Below are 26,825 nucleotides of genomic sequence, written 5' to 3' on the forward strand. Positions count from 1 at the left end.
TGAAATTTAGGTACATAGTTAGACGAGGAAGAATGCTCAGCTAGAGTTTCACCCAGTGTGTTTGCAATATCTGATTTATCAGTTAACAACTGATCGCCATTTTTAAGATGATGTATGCTGGATTTATTACCCTTACCTTTAATTTTCTGAATCATGTTCCACACCTTGGACATCGGCGTACGTGAATTAATTTTGGACACATAATTGTGCCAAGATTGGCGTTTGTTTTGTTTAAAAGTACGCCTGGTTTTAGCATTTACAATTTTGAATTGATTTAGATTATGGACAATAGGATGGCGTCGGAAGTACTTTTCAGCCTTCTTCCTTGCCTTCCTAGCTTGTTTGCAGTCGTTGGTAAACCATGGTTTTCGAATGTGAGGATTTGCGGAGGACTTCGGGATACATTCTTCAGCTATTTTAATCAGTTCATCAGAGAAAAGTGGTATAGGGTCAGGAACATTGAGAAACTTTTCAGGTTTTAGTGTGTTAGTACAAAGTATTTCATATGAAGCCCAGTTGGCCTTAGTAAAATTCCATCTCGATGACGGAGGTACATCAGATGGTGTCACAGATTTTAAGATGGTAGGAAAATGGTCACTTCCACAAAGGTCATCGTGGACTGACCATTCAAATTCACTTAGTAAATCAGAATGAACAACTGACAAGTCCAGACAAGAATACTTTCCAGTTGCAGGGTGGAGATACGTTTCAGAACCATCATTGAAAATACATGTCGTTATTAACGAAAAAATCCTCCAATAATTTACCTTTTGAATTGCTGTCATTATTACCCGAAAGTGGGTTATGGCCATTCAAATCTCCCATGATAACACAGGGCTTAGGGAGTTGGTCAAACAGTGCCTGAAGATCAGCCTGTCGGAGAGAGTATGATGGTGGTACATACAAAGAACACAAAGTAAAAACAATATTCAATGTCACACGGACTGCAACAGCCTGAAGAGGGGTATTGAGAGGAACAGGGCTGTGAATGACGCCCTGCCTCACCATAACAGAAGATCCTCCAGTTGCTCTATCCCCTGGGGGTGAAAAGCAATGGTAGGAACTGTACTGTCGTAAATCAAAAATATCTGTGGTCTTGAGGAAGGTTTCTTGGAGACAAAATGCTGATGGCCTGAAATCTTGAATTAAAAGCTGAAGATCATTAAAATTATTCCGCAGTCCTCTGCAATTCCATTGTATTAAATTGGTTGAGCAACTCATGGAGGCTCAATTGGAGATCGTGAGCGGGGGGAAGGTCCTCTACGCTGTAAGGGTAGCGAAGGAGTGACCTCCATATCTAGAGGTTTAAAGGTGTTATGAACCTCTACAGGAGCAGTCAATGACAAAGGGTCCTCAACAGGTTTAAAGGCCTTTGCTTCTTTTCGTCGTTGTTTTTTTTCTTTGTTCGACAGATGTCTATTTGTTTTGAGATCAGGTACAGATTGAATGGCAGGTTCTGGCAAAGTTACAGGTTCTGGCAAAGGTGCAGGGTCTGGTAGTGGTTCAGTTTGCGAAGCTGAAGAAGGTGAAGGACAGACGTCAGCATCTATTTGAAACAAAATCTTTTGATCAGTAGAGACCCAGGTAATAGCTGTTTGACAGCTATTATCAACCTTGATAGGCGAAGAGGAGATTACTGCAGAATAGGTCCGTGAAGAAGTGGAAGTGGTTGATTCACTTGTAACCAACTTCTTCGCGTCTGTAAATGAGATATCATTTGTGTATTTCAGTTTCAGAATTTTAGTTTGTGTCACAAAAGAGGGACATGATTTAGAAGTAGACATGTGATCACCGCTGCAGTTTGCACATTTGATAGTGTCTGTGCACTCAGTGCTATCATGGGTCTTACTGCAGCGGGAGCAAACTTGGGTATGGCGACAGGATTTGGCTCCATGTCCAAACTGTTGACATTTGAAACAACGGAGTGGATTCGGAATATAGACATCCACTCCGATGTGAAAATATCGGCTTTAATGGAGGAAGGAAGCTTAGTGAGGTTAAACGTGAAAAGGTAAGTTGTTGTTTTTAAGATGGTGTCACCATCTTTCCTTGTGAAGCGTTTCACAGAAGATACACCTTGAGACTTCAATTCTGCAACAATCTCGTCTTCAGACATATCTGAGAGGCACTTTGCACGGTCACGTACAATGCCTCTACTCGAATTCAGTGTTTTGTGCACAGAGACCGCAATCTCTGTATTTGCAAAATGATCAGCTTTGAGTAGATTCAGAGATTGCTGTCTCCTTGCACACTCCACAAGCAGTGAACCGGACCGGAGACGAGTAACATTCTTCACGGTACCACAAATGCCTTCAATTGATTTTGAAACAACAAAGGGGTTGAGTTTGAGAGGCTCACCATCAATCCCTTCAACTACCAGAAATCGTGGCTAAGAATCAATATTATGTACAGAATCCTCATCAGAAGATGGGGCAGGATCTGTATCAATATGGCGTCTTTTAGTTTTTTGTCTAGAACCAGTGATCTGTGGGGAAGCCATAATGAAAGAGGGATTTTCGACATACCTGCTCCCCACCCACCATGGAGTGTCTACAAGGACAGTGCTGCAGTGGAAGCCGACTACAAACACCAGGGTTACAGGCATGCTATACTCGAGCAATACAGACACGGGTAGCTAAGAGAGTCAAACAGAAATAAAGTCAGGCTGGTTCCGCCCTTGGCAATTTTCTGAAGACAAATAGAACCCGGAGGTCAATAATGCCAGATTGGCCCATGAGCCACCGCCTTCAGGCATGGGACTCTAGGCAGAGTAATAACACATACAAAATTTGATCTGTTCCATAATTATCTTGTGGAATATAAGTATATATTGTTCAAAATGAAAGTTGACCATGCTCTGGGCATAGCGTGACCAGCCGATTGATAGAACCGGGCCCATTCTACCACCCGTCTAGGTGAAGTTAGGGTCAAAGTGGTGTGTTGGGCGAAAGGAGCACTGTTCCTGGCACCAGTGCCCTCAACCACCAGACTCCCTTCCTCCACCGACACAGGGGCGCAACCCACGGCAAACAGGTTGCCCAATTCGGTCGCCTTGTACGACCAGCAATAGGGTGCTGTGGACAAATTCTACCCCGAGTCCACACGGGGGAAGAGCTATTAGCGCTACCCAGCACTCACCACGAGGAGGTTGCTCTTCACGAGTGCCCCCAGATTTGAAGAGGTTGTATTAAGACGATGTCGTATTGGTCATTGTCGCTATACTCATGAACATTTGTTAAAAGGTGAGGATCCTCCATTTTGTATCCCTTGTGATGAAAGAATCACGGTCAAGCATGTCTTGCTTGACTGCATTGATTTTTCCAACACAAGGGATAAGTATTTCAAAGTTTCGCCTATGAAGGACCTTTTTACACAGGTAAGTACTCATTTAATTATTGTTTTTTTAAAGGAAATCGAATTACTACATAAATTTTGATTGTTATATTTTGTAAATAAATAAATAATTTGTATAATTGGTAGAATTAATCAGTAACTGAGATTGTTAGTGGCTATATCTTCGAAGGGGGTTAAAGTAGTGTAAAAATTTTGTCCCCCTGAGAGGGTATATAAGACCACGTCTTTCAAAGTATGTTTATTTCTGCTCGTTTTTAGACGCAGTATATATGTTCATTTATTCTGGCTAGATTTGTCACTAATCGCCAACAGCGGAAGGGATGATGTAAATCCGGCGGGGGTCCATGCAGGTAGCAAAAGTACTGTAAGTCCCCATGGACCCTAGCATGGTGATCTACCTTCAGCTGCTGGCGATCTATAGCCCTTTTTTATATTGTACCGTTATATATAGTGATATCTTTTATAGTTGTATGCTAGTTTTAATTATTAATCTGGGATATTCTAGTAATTTTACTGTCCATCGATGACAGGTTTTAATTTAGTTAAAACATATGCATTAATAAGTGAAATTTCTCGTCACGATATGGCTGAAATATTGCCGATGTGGCGTAAAGCTTAAACTCACTAACTCACATATAATACTTACAAATCCATATTTACAGATGGGTCCAAGGATGGTGACGCTGTTGCCAGCGCCACTGTCATTGGATCCAGAACCATATCATCTAGATGACCGAATGACAGGCAATATTAACTGCTCTCAAATATATAAATACCCAATCTAAACATAAACGGTTCATTATCTTTTCTGATTCACTTTCCTGTCTTCAGGCAATTAATAACATATCTTGTCAACATCCACTTTTACGTGAAATAATTGAACTACATAATGATCATGCTACTGGCCAGTACGACATCGTCTTTTGTTGGTTACCAAAGCCATGTTGGTATCATTGGTAATACAATGGCCGATGCTGCTGCTAAAGCAGCACTCAACAAATCTGTGACACCACTTCTTATACCATACACTGATAATAAACCAGTGATTAGATCTTACATCCATGATCTAATGCAAAAGAAGTGGGACACTCAAGTAGGTATAAATAAATTACATGAACTTAAACCAACTATAAGCTACACCTACTTGGGCTGTCAGTCCAGATTTGAAGAGGTCATAATACGACGATGTCGTATTGACCATTCACGTTATACTCAAGAATATATTTTAAAAGGTGAGGATCCTCCATTCTGCATCCCTTGCGATGAAAGAATCACGGTCAAGCATGTCCAACACAAGGGATAAATATTTTAAATCATCATCAATGACGGATCTTTTTAATAGAATCAATTCTCATTTAATTTTAGGCTTTTTACAAGAAATTGAACTTAGTGATAAATTTTGAATTGTGTACATACATGTAGCTATATCTTATATTTGGTACTGTATAATATGTAACTTAGATTGTTAGTGGCTATATCCTCAAAGGGGGTTGAAGTAGCGTAAAATTATTGTCCCCCTACGAGGATATGTAAGACCACATCATTCCAAATACATTTATTCTTACATCGGTTTTAAACGTAGTATATTTGTTTATTTTAATTGTTGGCTTAATTGCATCCCATCACCAGCAGCTGAAGTGTTGGTGTAAATCCTGCTGGGGAGCCGTGCAGGTAGCAAAAGTAATGTAAGTCCCCACGGTCCCTAGTGAGGTGGCCTCACTTTGGCTGCTGGTGATCTATAGCCCTTTTTTATATTGTATTGTTGAATGAAAATGTATTCTTTTAACTGTTCTCAACTAGTTTTAAAATCGAAACTGTGATACTCTTGTTATCTTACAGTCCGTCGTTGACAACTTTTTAATTAAATCAAAATATAATTATTATAACTGTTTCGTCACGATATGGCTGAAATATTGCCGATGTGACGTTAAATTTCACTCCCTCACTCACTCAATAAAAGCAAATATTGGTTATACCTACTTGGGTTGTCAGTCCAGATTTGAAGAGGTCATTTTAAGACGGCACTCGTGAAGAGCAGCCTCCTCGTGGTGAGTGCTGGGTAACGCTAATAGCTCTTCCCCCGTGTGGAACCGGGGCAGAATGTTTCCAAAGCACCCCATTGCTGGTCGTAAGAGGCGACCGAATTGGGCAACCTGTTTGCCGTGGGTTGCGCCCCTGTGTCGGTGGAGGATGGGAGTCTGGTGGTTGAGGGCACTGGAGCCAGGAACCGGTGTTCCATTTGCCCAACACACCACTTCGACCCTAACTTCACCTAGACGGGTGGTAGAATGGGCCCGATTCTATCAATCGGCTGGTCACGCAAAGCCCTGTGCATAAAATTGTGTATGCACTCACGTGATTTTTTATTAATGTATTATTTAGACTTGGCCGTGTATAACATGTTTAACTTATCAAATTATCTAAGTCACATTTTGCCTGGAGTCTTATGCCAGAAGGCGGTGGCTCATGGGCCAATCTGGTGATGTTGACCTCCGAATAATATATGTCTCCAACTTCTGTCATGGGCGGAACGAGTCTGGCATAGAGTCGGTAGATAAATGTAGCTATTCGCGTCATATTTGCTGGAGTATAGAACCCCTGTATCCCTGGTGTTTGCATCTTGGATATCCGTTGCAATGTGTCCTTGTTGACGCTCCATGGTGGGTGGGGAGCGTGAGTTCTGAACTATTCTCTGTCATCATGTCTCTCCCACAACTTGGTTCCGATAGAAATGAAAAAATTCAACGGACAGTGTATCTCAAAACATAGATTCGTGGTCTAGATTTCTTGTGATTGAGGCCAAAGATCAACTGCCCCTTAAACTCAACCCTTTTGCGATTTCAAAAGCTGTTTCTGGGATTTGTGGCGAGGTTAAGAATGTCACGCGTCTCCGTGGTGGTTCCCTTTTGGTGGAATGTTTGCGGAGGCAGCAATCTCTTAATCTTTTATCCATTCATGTATTTGCAAATGTAGAGGTTGTTGTGTCTGACACAGGACATTAAACTCTTGCAGAGGTATTATTCGCGACAGAGCTCGTTGCCTGGCTGACATGTCCGAAGATGAAATCACTGCAGAGTTGGAGGATCAGGCTGTCACGGCTGTTAAACGCTTTACCGTCAGGAAAGAGAGTGGCATTCAAAATACAAATACATATATGCTGACCTTTGCACGCTCATCTATTCCCCAATCTATTAAAGCAGGTTTAAACAACATCGGAGTGGAGGTGTATGTCCCCAATCCACTCAGATGTTTCACTTGTCAACACTTTGGTCATGGTTCAAAATCATGTCGTAACTCAGTGGTTTGTTATCGCTGTGGTGGCGATCATGATGGAACCAGTTGTACAAATGACACCAAATGGGCTAACTGTGGCAATGACCATGTCGCCTCATCCAAGTCCTGCCCTGTGTGGCAAACAGAATCTAAAATAATCAAAATTAAATGTGAACAAAACATTTCCTACAATGATGCAAAACAACTTGTAAAAAAGCAGTCAACAACTCCCTCAACCTTGAATTATTCTGCAGCTGTTTCCCGTCCTGTCGCTACTTCCTCTATTCATTGTCAGACTGATTTTTCTTGGATTACGTCTGATCAACCTGTTCCAACCAAATCAGTTACTCCACCAACGTCAGTTGAACATCCACCTAGTTACTCAATCACTTACTCTACAGCAGAAACTCAGACCAGTAATCAGAATGTGGGTCAATCTGACCCAGCTGTTACAGCACCAGCCGTTGACATTGTACACTCATCCAAAAAAGGAAAGAAAAAACTGAACAGACAAGCTGCCAGGGTACCCTCTCCACCAGAGGTACCAGTTCACAACTTCTGGACATGGAGGTAACTCCGTCTTTGGAGACCAGAAGGAGTTCCTCTGCCTCACGTTCGCGTGGGAGATCACCAATTGAGCCACCATGACTCAATCATCAAATTTAATTCATTAGAACTGTAGAGGACTTAGGAATAATTATAATGATTTACAACTCTTAATCCAGGATTTTAAACCATCTGCAATATGTTTACAAGAAACATATTATAAAGACACTGACAAATTTGATATTAGAGGTTATACCTCATACAATTTCTTTTCACCTCCAGGTGCTAAAGCCACTGGAGGTTCTTCAATTTTAATGAAACACAGCGTCATCCATAGCCCCGTTCATCTTACTACTCCCCTTCAAGCTGTTGCAGTCCGTGTAACTTTGCACATAGTTTTTACTTTGTGCTCGTTATATATTCCACCATCTACTTCTCTCCGACAGTCTGAACTTCAAGATCTCTATGATCAGCTCCCCAAGCCCTGTGTTATAATGGGTAATCTCAATGGGCACAATCCACTTTGGGGTAGTGTTCAGACAAATAATAAGGGGAAGCTTTTGGAAGACTTCATTTCCAACAATGACTTATGTATCTTTAACGATGGTTCAAACACATATCTACATCCCGGTACAGGTACTTACACTGCACTGGATTTATCAATTACAGATTCTGCTTTATTAAACGAATTTAAATGGTCTGTCCATGAAGACCTATGTGGCAGTGATCATTTTCCAACCATTTTAAAACCTGTCTTACCTTCAGATGTTCCTCCTTCAACAAGATGGAACTTCACTAAGGCGGCCTCTGTTTGAAATGCTTGCATCCACTAAATTAAAACCTGATCTGTTTCTTGACACTACTGATTCTGTGCAATTATTTTCAGATGTATTAAACAAAATAGCAGATGAATGTATTCCTAAGTCCTCTACAAATCCACACATCCGTAAACCATGGTTTAACAATGACTGCAAACAAGCAAGGAAGGCACGGAAAACGGCTGAGCACTACTTCCGTCGCCATCCCATGGTCCATAATTTGAATAAATATAAAATTTTAAATGCTAAAGCCAGGCGTACGTTTAAACAAAATAAACGCCAATCTTGGCAACATTTTGTTTCCAAAATAAACTCGCGAACGCCTATGTCCAAGGTATGTAACATGATACAGAAAATTAAAGGTAAGGGTTCTAAATGTAGCATCCACCGTCTTAAGGATGGGGATGGCCTATTAACTAATAAATCTGACATTGCAAATAAACTCGGTGAAACGTTAGCAAAACATTCCTCTTCCTCAAATTATGACCCTCAATTCCAAAAATTTCAAAAACAGCAGGAAAAGAAAACTATAAATTTTAAATCAGATAATGGGGAAGATTATAATGAATTATTTTCGATCCATGAACTTCATACAGCTCTTGGACATGGTTTACCAACGACTGCAAACAAGCTAGGAAGGCAAGGAAGAAGGCTGAAAAGTACTTCCGACGCCATCCTATGGTCCATAATCTAAATCAATTCAAAATTGTAAATGCTAAAACCTGGCGTACTTTTAAACAAAACAAACGCCAATCTTGGCAAAATTATGTGTCCAAAATTAATTCACGTACGCCGATGTCCAAGGTGTGGAACATGATTCAGAAAATTAAAGGTAAGGGTAATAAATCCAGCATACATCATCTTAAAAATGGCGATCAGTTGTTAACTGATAAATCAGATATTGCAAACACACTGGGTGAAACTCTAGCTGAGCATTCTTCCTCGTCTAACTATGTACCTAAATTTCAAAAATATAAAAAGCAGCAGGAAAAGAAACCTATTAATTTTTATTCAGATAACGGGGAAGATTATAATGAAGTCTTTTCCATTCATGAGCTCCATACTGCCCTTGGGCAAGCTCATGATACTGCTTCAGGGGCTGATAACATACATTATCAACTCCTGAAACATTTACCAGAATCATGTTTGGAAACTTTACTTTTCATATTTGATGATATATGGACATCTGGAAAATTTCCTTCTTCGTGGCGTGATGCCATTGTTGTTCCTATACCGAAACCTGGACGGGATCATACCGATCCATCAAATTATAGACCAATTTCATTGACTAGTTGCGTTTGCAAAACCATGGAACGCATGGTCAATAATAGATTAACATGGTACTTGGAATCAAATAATTTACTTACAAATATTCAGTGTGGCTTTCGAAAGAATCGAAGTACCGTTGACCATTTAGTACGGTTAGAATCATTTGTGAAAAATGCAATCATTAATAAACAGCATACTGTGTCTATCTTTTTCGATTTAGAAAAAGCATATGACACAACGTGGAAACACGGGATTTTAAAGGATTTACATGATTTTGGATTGCGAGGCCGTTTGCCTGAATTTATATCCAAGTTTTTAACTGACAGACAATTTCAGGTCCGCGTGGGTTCTACCCTGTCTGATCATTATAATCAGGATCAGGGTGTCCCACAAGGCAGTATTTTGTCTGTCACTTTATTAAGTATAAAAATAAATAGTCTTCCAAAGGTTTTAAGTGATTCAGTAGATGGATCACTGTTCGTGGATGATTTTAATGCATCTTGTCGTGGTAAAAATATGCATACCATTGAGAGGCAGTTACAAATCTGTCTCAATAAAATTCATAAGTGGTCTCTCGAAAACAGGTTCAAATTTTCTATGTCTAAAACTAACTGTATACACTTCTGCAGAAAATATAAGCCGCATAAAGACCCTGAATTATTTTTGAATGGCACCCCTATCAAAGTTGTAAAAGAGGCCAAATTCTTGGGACTCATCTTTGATAGCCATTTAACTTTCTTACCACACATTAAATCTCTTAAAGCTTAATGCCTGAAAGCACTTGATTTGTTGAAAGTTGTTTCTAATTCCAAGTGGGGAGGGGATCGGACTACCCTCCTACACTTATACAGGTCACTGATCCGTTCGAAACTTGATTATGGCTCCATCGTCTATGGTGGAGCCTGTAAAAGTAATTTAAAAAAACTTGATACTATCCATCACCAAGGACTGAGGCTTTGCCTTGGAGCCTTTCGCACTTCTCCTATTCCAAGTCTGTCTGTTGAAGCGGATGAGCCTTCTCTTAAACAACGCCGTCTGAAACTATCATTACAATTCATCACTAAATTATATTCCAATCAGTCAAATCCAGCTTTTAATTGCGTATTTAATCCTCTTTACGAAGATATTTACAATATGAAATCATCTCTTGTTCCACCACTAGGAATAAGAATTAAATCAGTCGTTTCTGCTGCGAACATTACCTTTCAGGATATAGCTCCCACAAAACTTTTTTCATCGCCTCCTTGGCAAATGGTAAGGCCAAATGTAGACCTCACATTAACTAGACTAAAAAAATCTGACACAAATCCACTTATTTATGAACAAGAATACAATCAATTACGAAACACTTATGACACTTATAAATCTATATTTACAGATGGATCCAAGGATGGTGGCTACATATGGACATCAATGACCACAAATAAAGATCAATAACCACACATGGGAATCAATAACTACACATGAACATCAATGACTACAAATGAACATCAATGACCACACATGAACATCAATGACTACACATAATCATCAATGATTACACATGAACATTAATAACTACACATGAACATCAATAGCCACACATGAAAATCAATGACTACACATGAACATCAATGGCTACATATGGACATCAATGACCACAAATAAACATCAATGACTACACATGAACATCATAAACCACACATGAACATCAATGAATACACATGAACATCAATGACCACACATGAACATCAATGACTTCACAAGAACATCAGTGATTACAAATGAACATAAATAACCACACATGAACACCAATGACTACACATGAACATCAATGACTACACATGAACATCAAGGACCACACATGAACATCAATGACTACACATGAACATCGATGACTACACATTGAACATCAAAGAATGTACATGTTCATCAATGACTTCAAATGAACATCAATGACTTCACAAGAACATCAATGACTACAAATGAACATCAATGACTACACATGAACATCAACCATTTGTGAGTGTGCCCTCATAACATTAGCTGCCCTGCTGTTCAATGTAAAAGACATACTTTCTAGAGTACTTCTATTCATAAATATGTAACAGCACTGTAACCCACATACTGCGACGAGACAGCACTGGTCAGTCAAACATTCATTAAAGCTACATTTATTGAAAACTACAAGCATCTCAAGCAAATAATTTGGGACACAACGCTTTCCTTTGCTACCATAGGTTCTAGGGACGTGCAATTACAGGTACCGCTACACAAACAACTGTGTACTGGACCTATATCACGGGGATACACATCTGTAATCTGTCTATAAACAATTTACCGAGAAAAAACAAGATGGAGTGAATGGCTAAATGTACAGTAACGCCGGCATCAAAACGCAGTGGGCTGAGAAAACAAGGTCCATTCGGCTTCCTCCTACTGCCAGATCAGATTCATCCCTACTGGTAAGACGCTGGTTGGCATTTTGGCCTTTCTACAAAACGTAAGTGCTAATCCCTGACACATCCGATGCCCAGTTCCTGCTGAGAATCTTGGTTTTACGTGTCGACACTTGAGTACTGGGAAAACCTTTTGAATTGGATGGTATTCACTCATCTCCGTCATAACGGTTCCAATTGAAATGTAACTGCAGAAAATAACTTACCTTTAAAGATGTAATAGCACATTTTCTGAAAGATGTAATCTACTTTCTTAATAATATATTACACATGACGAACAGTTAAATATGTCTGGTTCAGCAGTGTAAAAGGATACTAGCTGCAAAGATTAACTGTTAAGAAAGCCAAATGAAGTAATGCTTTGTGTCACTATTCCCGATTATAGCCTCCATCAGGTTATAGCAAAAGAGACAAACAAGGCACTTCCACCAAAGGTCAAACATCTCATACATCTGTCTAGGTATATAATTGGCTGCTTGCAACCATTTATTAACAAGAGATGGACTGCAATAAAGGTTGCTTGTAAACCTGACCAAAGGTGTAATTTCCCCGAGGATAAGTGTGTCTTCCTTGGTGATCACAAATGAAATTGCTGAAATCAGTTGGGCTGAAAGCTATAATGATATTGTATCTATAAAGAACAGACACAGCATATTTACCCTTTATGTGTTAATACTTGCCTAGATTAGGAAAAATATTTGTTATGCCATTCTGGAATTTATCCACATATAATTTGTACATCACGTTTTGAAAAAGACTGATGAGAGTTTCTACAAGCGCAACTGAATTCACCTCTTTATTTGTGAATAAACGTCTTTGCAAAGGATCAGTGTGAGCCAACTACCATTTGCAAAGTCAGTATATCACATGGAGTGAGTGAAATTGATTGCTGGTTATGGATAAATGGGACAAACTCTGGGTCATACACCTGCAGCTACTCTCAACAGTTTTTTTATGGCCTTAAAAATACAGAAAGGAAACTCTCAATTTTGTGGAAAGTATTTATTCTCAGGCTGTGAAATTGTAAGAAGACCCATTCAATGCATCATATATAAATTTATCATACCTCCATGTCAGAATGATGAGATCTGATTGGTCCACGTGATCTTGATAAAATAATGTGTAACCCGTCTTGGAGGGTAATAAATTTCTCATCGGGGGAATAAATCTCTGATACCCCTCCACGAACAATAGAGGCTGTATGTGGATTTATGAAAGATAGAAAAAATCCATTGAATTTGTGTTAATTCTTTCACAATGTCACATTAAAACATGTCAGTAAGATAAATTTGGTGTCTAGCAGGATCACGAGGGGTACATAGGATTTTTTGCATCCCTCATTACGTTTGATACTACTCGTCTCCAGTGAGTAGTATAAAACCTAACGAGAGACGCATCAAACCCCTTGTACCACTCGTGATCCTGCTACAACTTATGAAATATAATTTCAAATGTAAAGCTTACACAAAGAAAACACTAACATTGAAATCTACACACTCAGACATGTTGAAACTGTGAGAGTAGAAAAACATATATGAATAAGGAGTCACACTTGTTAAGATAAGTAATGTGAAATATATTCCTGGGCATTTGCTACACAATGAAAGTAGACAGAACGAAGTGTCATGTCCTTCACTAATATGATGACCTAGTCATGATGTTGCCTAAATGCTGAATGGTGTAACATCATTTACCAACTTATGTAGCTGAGTGCCTGACAAAGATCAAGATCCAATCACTTATCAAAATTTGACCTTGTTCCTAAGGAAAACACAATCACTCAATATATACTCACACGCAAAAGAAACGCAAGTTGTTTTAAGCAAATTGGTAACAAACACGGAACCATAAATTGATACGAGTTTTAGCATGTAGTGAAGTCTGATGGTGTGGTCAATATTTTTGGTTGCATTTTGGAAGCCCTGAGTAAAAACGCTACATTAAAGACTAAGCGCCAAAACGCACTATTTCAATGAATATGTTGGTATCATGCACCCATTTCTTGCGAAATCGAAAATGCACGAACTGTCACGAACTGTAGTGGGTATAAAACTGTGGCCGATTCTTGGACCTACCACTCCTTGGTCAACGATGCCACGCCTAACTCAAATTCAGAGAAACCAGGCTATCCGACGTTTGGAAGCTGGAGAGTTTGTCTAAGATGTTGCCTGTCATTTCAACGTTAACATAACCACAATTTACCGTCTCCTGCATCCATACAATGCTACACAGACCACAGATGACCTTCTTCGGAGCGGTCGTCCTAGGGTCACCACACCTCGACAAGATCGGCAGATTACCCGTCAACACCAGCGACATCCGTTCCTAACTGCAAGTGAAAGTGCTCGACAGACCATTGGAACACATAATCGACACATTAGCCGGGACACTGTCATCCGACGTCTCCATTCCAACAACCTCAGATGTCGCCGACCAGCACGTCGTCCTGTTCTCCAACCACGGCATCGACAAGCATGACTTCAGTGGGCACAGGGTCATCGCAATTGGCGTCATTGTGAGTTGAGGCGTGTCATCTTCTCGGATGAAAGTCTCAGACGGAAGAGTCAGAATTTGGTGGCGTCGAGGCGATCGTTTCGCTGACAGAAACGTTGTGTAAAGGAGTCCATGGGGTGGACCTAGCGTCATGATATGGGCAGGGATTGGACTTAATGCGAGACTTGGACTCATGTGCTTTCTGAATGTTGGTCAAGGTCGGGGACACTGCGTCACTGCTCAGACGTATATCGACCAAGTGATCAGACCCCACGTTGTTCCATGTTTTGCACAACATCAACAACACATTTTCCAGCAGGACAACGCTTGTCCCCATGTTGCCAGAGCTACCATGGCCTTTCTGCAACAACACAACATCCGTGTTCTACCGTGGCCAGCCCTCAGCCCTGATCTGAACCCCATTGAACACTTGTGGGATGAGGTTCAAAGGCGTCTGCACAATGTAGGCCCAGTCCCTACAACTGCTGATGAACTATGCACAGCTGCTCTGGATGTGTGCAGGAGGATCCCTAGGGCCTTCACAAATTGTCTGATCCTCTCAATGTACAGGAGATATGTGGCAGGGATCAATGATAATGTTGGTCACACCGGGTATTGACTGACATTTTGGGTATTGACCCAAAACTGTGTAAGCCCTTAATATTTGGAAAAAACAATTATGTCATCTGTCTTTTAATCCATTAAACTGTCTTCAGTCAAATTTTTGTCAATCTTGCCCTATTAGTAATTCTTGTCTTTACTGTTGAAAATATATAACATGTATATTGCATACTCTACTTGCGTTTCTTTTGCGTGTGAGTATAGGAATTGAAAGCAGTGTATCAATATGAATGTCCAGGGCAGGAGACTTGTATTTGAATATGTCCAAGACAAATAATATGAAGTGTACATAAATGTCCATCGACAGATGAAATCAATAAAACTCCACCAAACTGAGAGCTATCTGAGACAGGGAGATACTGCTGCCCTGACTGTCAGCAGATCTCTGGTTCTCCCCCACTGCCAGCACCTCTCATCTTCACAAATCAAGTACATATGTTCAGCATACTAAACAACTGACACACTAATATTTACAAACATGAGTTTGTTTTAAATTACAATTTTCATAAACTAAGAGAACCATTATCTACAATGAGGTTCCTTTATGCAGCATCAGCAATCAGGCAGTCATTCGTGGCATATCATTTTTAAACATGAGGTAATTCATATTGTTTTTGCAAATACCATGTTCACATCATGGTAGTGAAAAGCTTACTATTTTTCATCCATGAGAAGAGATAGTTGATACATGTCACACATCAACCGATGTCCCCTTCGAGATCGGTGAACACTTATAATGAACCCATCTCCAACAGAATGTGTAATAACATTGTTTTAATTATGCTCCAGATTAAACCCAATCCTGACTCAGTAAAATAAGATCTTATTTCATCAGCAGAGAAAACCAACGACAGTCGAACCTTGTTGTGTCGAACTTTGATGTGTTGAATTCCTGGTTGCCTCGAACTCACCTTTCTGTCCCTGCAAATTCCTTCTACATTTATCATAATTAATACTCGGACCTATCAAACTGGATGTGTTGAATTTCCAGTTATCCCAAACTCATTTGGGAGTGCCAATCATCCAAATTAAACAACAAAAATCCTTCTGATGACTCGAACAGTTCAAATTAAAAAATACTCTCCACACACCCACACTCGCTAAACTTTCAACTTTTAACTTACTTCACACACAACTGACTGACCTTACAGCAAATGCCACAGGAAGCTTTCGAAATAACTTAGCACAACATGCAAATATCTGAACGAGACTGATTAACAAGCACAACTTTCATCAAAGGAGTATGACAATTAATGTATACACATTAGCAGTAAGTTACTCAAGTGTTCTCATGTGACTATCAGTACAAAAAATAATTAAATTGAATGTTACCAACAGATGAATAAATTATTTAAAACAATGTTACATGAGACATGTATCTAATTATTGGATACAATATGGTTATCAACATTGAGACGTAGTAGGAAACCAAACATGAATAGATGACATGTAATAATCTCTCATAACATGATGTTTGCTTTTCGGAAATTCACTTCGTTTCTGGTCTCGAACACTGGAAAACTCAAATCTTTTTCCAGATTCCCATGAGTTCGAAACAACAGAGCTCGACTGAAAATACTTCATTCATAATGTTCAGAAAAGAAAAGACACCAACAGACCATATGATTAGTGTGTGTGTCAAGTTTCACAGAGATATCTTGAACAGTTTCTTTTGTATCACCTGAAATGTGATGGATGAACAGATGCACAGACATGCATGGTGGAGATGGAATGAAGCCAGTTCTTTACTCTAAATGTGCATTATCTCAAGCAAGTCATAGAAAATAATTTGACATGGAATTCTATTACAATACCTGCATTCCTCACAGATATTTATGACCACAGTGCATAATTCTATTCCCACATTGAGCACTGTAAGAGTAACTTGATACATGTAGTTCTCTGTTTAACAAGATGACTGCATGTTGTGTCCTTACTGCTGTGTGAGCACACTGACTCAGTCCAGAACTATCTGTGCTGGCTTCCCGTCATCAAGCTTCTGATCCATCCCATGATTCAGATCATACTGCCTTCGCAAGAAGGCAAACAACAAGTCGGTCACCAAAAATATCTGTGGAAAACAAAAGAACTTCTAAGAAAACTACCTCTATTATATCTTTGCCATAAATCCTGTATTTTGGCTTCTGTCACACTAACTAAATTTTTATATTTTCAACAGACGTCCTCTTCATTGTCAATTACACACAATTAGTTGTTCCTGAATAGCAGTACAGCAACCCAAGCTATGACGTGCGTAATGGCGTGAAACCTCACTTTTTTCTTGTAGAGGTAGATGAATTGGGGAGCTGGGTGGGAGTATGTTCTGACAAAGATGTAATGGGGGTAGTAATCTATTGTTCGATAATTCTTGCAAATCCTCTACCTCTATTTCATCTTTGTCAGAACATACAAGAGGGATCCAGTGGGATCTGCCTCCGGTAACTCCCTGTGTAATTGACAGTAATCCTCTTCTGGGAACCATTTAATCATTGATTCTAATCCTGACCAGAGATAATTTTCTCTGAAATTTCTCTTGAGGACTTGAAAATCAGAATGCATCAAGAAACATTCAAATATGTGATACCTTCACTAGAATTACTGTTATATTTTATGATCGTGTGGGTTATAATGACGTCACCCTCTGATGTTGCTGGTGTTGGATCCTGGTGAAGGTGTTTTATGAGGCCCAATGACAGCAAGACACCACTTGTTCCACTGGAACAGATGTCAATGAAGCGAGACTCATGGCTGGGGCTCTGATTTCATGAGCTGAGCAGGATCCAAGACGGGGAGTGGAATTCCGTGCCTGTGTATAACTCACTGCAATGGATGTTTAAGCCAGCCCACTACCGTAGCCTTGGTGATGTCCTTGTTGGAATGAGGCTTGCAGGATAAGAAAAAATTCCTTCGATGGCATCTATGTGGGTCTGTAGCTGAGAGGTAGATTTTGAGAGCTCTGATGGGACAGAGAAGTCTGTCTAGGTGATCCACTGATGGACCCAAAGCAGGAATGGTATAGTTTCTCTGGCCCTTGGCGGAAGACTGATTCTTGGCTGGGAGAAATCTTCGAGTAATTGGGGTCCAATGTTGATCATGGCTGTGACTAGAATAGTCCAGAGCATGTAGTTCTGAAACTCTTGCTGCTGACGCCATGGCTAGGAGAAAGGAGGCTTTCATGGATTTTTGGTGTAAGGTGGCCTTAGCCTGGTTCTGTTAAAAGTGCTGATAATACAACAGATAGATTCCACTTGGGAAAGATACAAGGTGTGTGAGCACCTTCTAGTAGGAAGGATCTCAATAGTCTATTTAGAATGGGATGGTTTCCATTTGAGAGTCCTGTCATGTTGACGTACAGAGTGAAGTGCCGATCTGTAACCTTCTATCGTCCCATGTCAGAACTTAGAAAAGTAGAAAATCCACTGCCATAGGGATGGAGATCCCTTGTTGTCTTCTCCACTGGACGAACGGATCCCATCTATTGTCATATGTGAGGGAGGAGGAAGGTCTCCATGATCTTGCCACAGCTTCAGAGGCAAGTCCAGTGTACCCGGATGTCTGCATCTTCTGTGTGATAACTTCCAAGCGGTTAGATGTAGGCTGGGCAGATTGTTGTAGGCATTTTTTACTTGGGCTGTCGTAACATATCTTGCCGGAGAGGTTCTTTCATTAATAGACTTAATAATCTGGGAAACCACACTCTGCTGGGCCAAATTGGTGCTATCAAGATTATCATGCAATCCATCTCCTCCACCTTGTGACCTTGTCTAGGAGAGACCATGGTGGGAATGCATATGCAAAAAGACCCGTCCAATCCATCGATAGCACCTCTATCTGGTGAGCCATTGGATCTGGAACTGGACTGACATAAACCGGAAGTTGATGATTCAGGCAGGTGGCTAAGAGATCTAGATGTGGTGTGTCCCATAACCAGGTTATCCAAGCAAATATCTCTAGATGTAAGGTCCCACTATTCTCCCCTGTTGGGAAAGGCTGTTGGCAAGGATGTTCAGCTTCCCGGGTATATGTCTCGCTTCCTTCCGCTTCCATCCGACTCCTTGGAGTCTGCCAAGGCAAAAAATCGTGTAGTCTCCATCATCAGAAAACTGGATCTGGTTCCTCCTTGTTTCTGCATGTATCCCACAACTGTGGTGTTGTCCGTGGCTATGAGGATGGCCATTCCATGCCAGGATGGCGTAACAAATGGCCTTCATTTCCCTCCAGTTGATATGTAGGCTCGTCTCTCCGGTGTTCCAAGATCTTTGTACCGTGAGATCGTCCATATGAGCTCCCCAACCCGAATCTATAAATAGATGGTGTAGTCATAGTAAACAGCCAAGCGACTATTGATATGCCGAATGGTAAGACCTGGAACTCGTAACGTCGACGATTGATTGCTAAACGCAGGTACTTCCATGACGATGGGTGCATTATGACGTGAAGATAGGTGTCTTGTAGGTCGTGGCTGATGAGCCAATCTCCTGTCCTCAAAGCTGACCGCGACTACTGTACGGATTCCATCTTGAACTTTGGAGCAGGTACCAGGAATGTTTTGTTCACGATCTTTAAGTCTATTATCATCCTCAGGTCAGCCGAATTCTTCTACGGAACTAAGAATACCAGACTACCAGGAGAGTAAAGTAAAAACCTTTGGTCTTGTTATCTCCAATAGTTTCCGAATGGCTCCCTTCTTTAGTAGCTTCCTGACAGACAGATCTGCTGCTGCTAGCTTGGCTCCGACAAGACGAAATCTGTGGCCGACAGACTGTGATGCCAGGATGTGATGTCTTGAAATGCAGTTTGTATCCATGAGCCACGACGTCTAGGACCCAGCGGTCAGGCGTAATCTGCTTCCAATTTTCAGTGTAAGAGAGAAGACGCCCTCCCACTGGCGCCGGGGTCTGCATTATGTTGAAAGACAGCAGGCGTAAATCGTAGTCCATAGACAAAACCAGGTGGAAAGGGTCCATAATGGCAGAATGGGTGGCAAGGAAGTCAGAATCTGCTTTCACCTCTGCTTCCAGACTTGCCCCTGCGATAGGTTTCGTGTTTCTTGTAGTCGTGTTGAAGAAACGAATCCTGAGAAGACTCTTGTCTTTCGTACTCCCAACTCAGTTGGAAAGATTTCTTACCAGAGGGAACAAACTTCTTCTTAGGTGACTGTATATACAATGAATCCTTCTGATCTCAGGAATGCTTCGGGGGATAGGAAGATCCATATGCGTTGACAGCTAGGTTGACAGCTGACACTTGCAATCATTCAGTTGTATGTTGTCTAACTTCGTCTATGACATGTTCCAACTTTACGTTGAACATTTTGGGAGCAGATATCGGTTGTGGCATATCAACCTTTTCATTTGGTTGCAAAAAGCTCTTGAACGAATCTGTGCTAGTTGTTGTTGACGCTGTACCCAGAGTAGCTGTGAAGACATCCAGACTTGGGTGGAGAGTAAGTCTTCCTGCATTCTGACTATGGTGTCAAGCAGGCTGTGGATGAGTCCGACCTGATCCCTCCTAACAGTCATAGAAGTCTCTCCGAATATGCCATCATATGATGTCTACAACGGTGGAATGATGTGCCTTATTCCGGCGACAAACCAGTTCATATATGTGCCAATGTCCATTGAATGTCTGGACGCCATAGACAGTTCTTTAATCCGGGAAGCAGGTAATGTGACTTTAGTATAAGGGTTGCAAACTAGCTTCATAAAATCCTTGTCCAAAACTTGATGATCCGGAAGTAGAGGCTCATTGGTTTGATACAACTTCCGCTTCAATGGAGGTAAGGGTAGCTAGCTGGTCATCATGTCTAAGCTTGAGTAGGCTTTCAGAAGCCTGATGTACCACCTTGCCTGCATAACTCGGCCATGGCAATGTCTGGTGGATATGTTGAGATGATCTTAGGTGGTGAATTCTCTGTCATTGGAGGTTGGAGTACAGGCATAAGATGATAGATGTATAATCCTGCTGGGGTGAATCTTCAGAGAGATAAACTTCCTCATATTGGTCTGATTCTGCCTAAGAATGACCAAGGGTAAGTCCCGGGAGGGAGGGATGTTTGTCATATTCCATACACTCGTGTTCCCCTTGCAGTTCATCATCCGCTGGTGTCCAGGACTTTGCTATGAGTAAGGTCTGTGTGGCTTGTAAGGTCTGACACCCCTGTCACACAGGAGGGTAAAGATTGTGAACCTCTGTCCGGCTGGTCCATATGGTCATCTGGGGTAGGCCGTACAGCTTCGGCTGTGGTTGGACCTCTTGGAGGACTCTTCTTAGCCAATACTGTCTGCTTCTTTTCAAGTATCTTCATCTCTTGAGATATTGCTGTAAAGCGGGACTCAAAGATCGACTCCATCATCTTCTTCTGCTGGTTGAAGAGTTGTTCCAGCATGTTGATAGGGAACGCAGAAGAAGACTCAATCAACAGAGTAGTAGGTATAGACACTATGACAGGGTCAGAGGCTATGTCTGATACAGTAGCCGCAATCATGGCGACTTTCTTCTTAGGAGCTTCTCTCCTCCTAGCTTTAGTCAAAGCTTCTGCTAACTTGTTGAGGGCATTCTTAGACAGAGTAGGGCACTGATCACATCTTGCCTCTTCAGTGCATTTGGCCTCTCTGCACTTCCAGCAGTTGCTGTGAGGATCTCCTGTGATAATAAAATGACCACACTTCTTTCAAGCAGGAGGAGGGGGAGACTCCATGATGACCTCATGAGTACGATCGTCACTACAATTAGCAGCTCTTAATATGACTTAATTTATCTGTTTTTTGAAAACTATAGAACAATCTTAGATTAATGTGACTAAATCCAAGAGCTAGATCGTTACAACTATAACAACAGGTGTTGACTCAAGCACACAGAGGAAAGAAGTGCGGTTTTCCGCCATGACCCAATCATAGCTTGGGTTGCTGTAGTTCTATTCTGGAACAACGAATTGTGTGTAATTGACAGTGAACGTCTGTTGAAATTCTAAAAATTTAGTCAGTGTGACTGAAGCCAAAATACAGGATTATGGCAAAGATGTAACAGAGGTAGAGGATTCGCATGAATTACAAAATTATAGTTTTTATTAACATAATATCTGCTTTTGCAGCTGTAGCTGAAAAACATCCAGTCTACATACAAAATCCCAGAACCCAGAACACCCGACCCATACAAACAAGTTAAAGGGACAGTATCTCGACGGTTCTGTGTTTTCTAAATGATGCATGGAGTAATTCCCGAGTGAGACGTAACATACCTGATTCAATTCTCAGACCAAAACAATTGAGCTCTGTACAAGAGAAAACAAAAACAAAAGCACTGTGCATAGTCTGGTTTCATTCTTGTTTTTTAATAGTGGCAAATTGAACAGAAAGCTCATGTCTTTTTCTTACGGCTGAGTTACAAAAATACTTATTGCCAGGCTTCATCAAAGTCTTGATGCCACATAGCAAATGCAATACCAACAAAGAATACAAGGCAGCATTAGAAATTGGCACTAGTCCTGGAGTCATTGCCAAACTGCCCAGTAGTTAAGGTATCATAAGGACTAGTAGACATTTGCCATTTTTAAAGGGCAAGTTCACACGGAAATTAACCTATTTTTCTTGTACTTTTTCCACATTAAAAGTGTTAACCTAGAAGTGTCATAGACAAAAATATAAAAATATCACAATTAATTAACATATTTTTCGCATTAAAACGATTTATATTTTTCACATTTACAAAGTGTTCTATTTCCACAACAAAAACACCATGGCTTATGCCCCTTGCAATATGACGTCATTGGTGCCAATTGATAAACATTATGACGTCATCATGCTTTGTTAGAGCCGCTTCACGTGGTGTAGGTCTAGGTGTGTGATTCTAGCGTCTCAGATGCCAGCCAGCATAGTGTTATGCTGAGTCACCACTGCGCCGGAGTGTGTCGTAGGCCATGTTGTTTTACCGCAAACTGGTACTTCATATCTTTTGCGTTGAGAATAGACAGGGACCCAGTTGAATTGGCACCAATTACGTCATAATCTAAGGGGGATAACTCAGGCCTGTTTCGCTCGAAAAACGAAGGCCTCATAACGGCATATCATTTTCACACTATTGTGAGCTTCCTACTTTCACTGTGAAAAAAATGAGTGTATATTTTCAAACACAGATACTAATTAATTCTAAAATTGCGTTTTGTTTAGAAAAAGAAAGAAAGTGATTTTTGCGTGTACACTTCCCCTTTAAGGGTTTTGCTATGTTATCATTATAAGAACTCATGAACTAAAATTGTTAGTTTCTACCATTGCAAAGGCAGGTAACTCATTTGCAAGTAGTTTTACTTGAAATATATTCATGTTTTGCTGAGAATTGATAAAATTTTGAATGATTTTAAATAAATATATTTATTTCCAAACATCCCCAGCATCACCATGGCGACCAGTTTGCCAATCAGGTCACGCACCCAAATCTTGTGCAGCTTGCCATATGTGTACTGATCACGACCCATTCTGCCTCATCATTCTCTTTCTTGGAGCTGACAGGCTGAGTAACTATGATGTGGGCATGGATGGGCAGGCATAGTTCGTGTGAGATAGGATAAGTATTTATAAACATACAATTTCATGTAAAATTTACAAATGTTTGAAACTTATCCCACCTCACTCCATGCATTTAGCCCATGGTTTGGACAGTGGGTCGCAGTTCCCCAAAACTGTGAGATATACAGGAGGAAGCTGGTGCTAAACATGATTCAATCCTAAGCTTTAACAGATCCGCATCTGAAGACAACTCATGATTTTATGGGTGGATCACTGCGCAGCGAGTGAGAATACCGCTTTACGCTACTCGGACACAACGCCTTGCCATGAGGAACAATATCCATAAGAGGATCTTCAAACCAATACTGACACATCACATGCTCAAGGCAAAGGTGAGCAAGTAAGGATTTGGGACACAGTCGAAACGGCCTCAGATAATGGTGACTTCGTAGTGGAAGACCATTGCCTCCATTAAAGCCTCAATCTGGGACTCCGATTAAGCACAAAATAAAAAGTGGCTCTCAATTATTTATTTGCTGTACACGGTACGAAAAAACTCAACTGCGTGAGTGGTACTTGCATTCTGTCTGAGTTGACAGGCTGTCGTTAATTGTTGAGCCTGGACCAGTGGACCAAAGTGGTGTAGACCTTGGATATGTCATAAGTAGTGGGAAGCGAAGACCATGTTGGACTTCCTTCCATAATATCACTGAGGGAGCAGTTGCTATGTAGAGCCATGGTAGATGCGACAGCTCCTGCAAAGTTGTAGGCACGGAGAATTTTAGATTGTAACCAAAAGGAGACCCGGATGAACAATTTCTTCCGGGATCTTCAAAAGGTCGATGAAGACTGAAGGTACATGAGTAAGGTTCAAACTGGACTCAGTGAGATGTCCTCACGATCCTCAGGATGTAGAATAGAAGCCAGAAACGGAATGGTGAATAGTCTGTCTGGTTGCCCTGAGAATTGGTGTTTGGCGATGAAATCCCATCGTAGACCCAAATAGATTTTCCCATGGCTGTGCTTCTCAAATGGAATCCTGTTTACATACAAGGCATGTATCTCGCTGACCCTTGGAGTAGCCAAAGCTAGGAGAAAGACCGTTTTGAGAGTAATCTGCTCGAAGTCTCTACCTCCTTGTTGTTCGTATTCTGCTGACATCAAGTGTCAGAGGATTACATTCAGATACCATTTGGGTGGACAAAATCTGGACTGGTCGGAGAAGAGCTTGTAGTTCTGGGACTAAAGCGATCTTGATGCTCATTGTGGAAGTGATTACCAAAATTAAAGCTGCTAGATATGTAGATTAAGTAGAACCCTAAAGGTTTTTGGTAGAGCGAAGATGCTGAAGATATTCTTCAACTTGCTGTGGGGTAGCAGTTAGGAGAGGTGATAGATCTGCCTCGACAGTATCCCTCGAAGGCTTTCCATTTTTGGTCGTACAAGGATTTAGTTGAAGTACATTGAGCTTGAGTAATGGTCTTCGGTACTCACCGTAGGCGACTACGAACTTCTGGAGATGAGCCAGACGCATAGATGTAGGGTTTCCAACGATGGATGTAGTAGGCTGGATTGAGGTTGAAGGAGAAGATCTCAAGATCTTCAAGGGAAGTGGATGATGGTTTCCCAATGGTTTATGAGGTCTACCAACACGGTGAACCAGCTGCGAGCTGGCCAGTAAGGCACGATCAAAATCAGGCAAAGCTGATTCGTGGCGACCAACTTCTGATACACCTGAGATAGAAACGCTGTTGGTGGAAAGACGTAAGCGTTGACATTCTTCCATGATATGGCCAAAGCGTTGTACTCCCATGCCTAGGCATGCATAGAAGAAGCATGTTCTTTGGAATGTCAACTAGGAGAAACTCGATCTTGAGAGAGACTATGTGATGTCAACCTCTCCTGAGATTGTCAATCCTCCGAATGCGACCCTGTATGTCGACCTTTAGAATGTTGACCCTTGCAGGGTTAATCTTAAGAGTTCTGTGTCGACAATTTGCGAGAATGTCGACCATTTGAATGCATCTCTGAAGTTCGATCTGAAGAATGTCTGCTGTTAGAACCACGTAGATCTTGCATTGTTGAACACGATGGCTCTTGACTCCTCTCTTGTACGGAGGTTGATGTCGATGTTGTATTTGAGGTCGATGCGACATTCGTAATGGTGGTTATGACCATGATACTCACACCCAGCAATCACAACATAAGGCATGTGGATCCACTGCTGAGAAAATGTGGCGGCACTTCTGACAGGCCGGATGTTTGGGTTGATCCATGCCCCTTTCAGTGTACCTCCCGTATAATTTTGAGAAAAAAAGGCCAAAATATTCTCTCAAAAACATTGTTGTACTAGTCCACTGTGATGAAAGAGAATGATGAGGCAGAATGGGTCAGGTGATCAGCACTGGTACGGCAAGCTGCACAAGATTTGAGTGTGTGACCTGATTGGCAAGCTGGTCGCCTTGGTGATGCTGGGTATGTTTGGGTGAATGAAGCTTAGAAGCTGGAAACTTTGTTTTGGGACGTTTCCACACAAAGATCGGAAGAAGAAAGATGAAATGCATAGAGTAAGACAGGATAAGTTTTAAAAATATACACAGTTTGTAAAAATGAATTGGTCATTTTATAAATACATACAGGTGTAATATTCCAAATTTTACATGTGACATGTTTAATCTGGAGGCATTGAAAGCTTGCAGGATGACCGCACAGAGACACAGGGAAATAGTATTCCAGCTGACCTCTGACTGTGACAAGGGAGAGACTGGCAGGAAAAAGCATTTCCTTGACTTGCGGCAGGCTTCTGACCGTCGTAGGAAAACTCTCAATGTCCGCACCGGGCATAACCAAAGTTCTGCTCCGCCTCTTCCAAGATGAGAGGGGGGAAGGAGGGTGGTGAAGGATCTATCATGTGGTCGTGGGATTCTTGGCAATGAAGTCCCAGCACATCCCAAGACACACAATCTATGAGTACCGCATTTGAACCGGCCACCATGGGGTGTGAGTCTCACTGACCTATGCAACGGTATTCAAAGCCAGTAGAACACCGTCATCTTCATAAGGTCATTGAAGGAAGATGAGTGGTTTGAAGGCAGCTGTCTGAAGAGCCAGTAAAAGCACGTACAGATCCCATGCAGGCAGTCTGAACTTGGCTTACTGATCTTCTAAACTATACGAGTGCAGCAAGGCCTTTTCTCCAATCGACTAAGACGGCAAGCACTGGTGACTAGGTTTGAGAGATGGTAGAGCCTTTCAACTGACGTGTGCTGAAAATATAAGAGAAACTCACAAACTGAGGTGTCGTTGTCAAAGGATCTTGGCGTTTGCCTGAGCAGTGGGCCTGGAAGGAGCACCCTTTGTCGACATAGAGTCCCCGTGTAGACGGACAATAGGCTAAAGCAATAGCCTTGGCTGTTCAAGCCAAGTAGCCCTTGGCTCCTAGGGCATAGGGCATCAGGTGTGCATAAAAAAACAGGCGGGGTTTGGGTGTGGCAATCTGCTGTGTGGGT

The 26,825-nt window shown here is 41.3% G+C and overlaps 1 protein-coding gene across 1 annotated transcript in view; it reads right to left on the reverse strand.

Annotated features, from left to right (window-relative positions):
* Positions 1-15,438: 15,438 nt before the first annotated feature.
* The window catches only part of LOC124113322 (phosphatidylinositol glycan anchor biosynthesis class U protein-like), a 126,794-nt gene continuing 115,407 nt past the window's right edge, over positions 15,439-26,825 (reverse strand). Inside the window, exon 12 of the mRNA XM_046473604.2 lies at positions 15,439-16,883. Within this exon, the coding sequence (XP_046329560.1) occupies positions 16,770-16,883 (114 nt within the window). The 3' untranslated portion in view covers positions 15,439-16,769. The remainder of the gene's footprint in view (positions 16,884-26,825) is intronic.

This window comes from Haliotis rufescens, unplaced genomic scaffold (genome assembly GCF_023055435.1).
Source record: "Haliotis rufescens isolate VD_foot unplaced genomic scaffold, xgHalRufe1.0.p SCAF_19, whole genome shotgun sequence".
In the NCBI taxonomy this organism is placed as follows: Eukaryota; Metazoa; Mollusca; class Gastropoda; order Lepetellida; family Haliotidae; genus Haliotis; species Haliotis rufescens.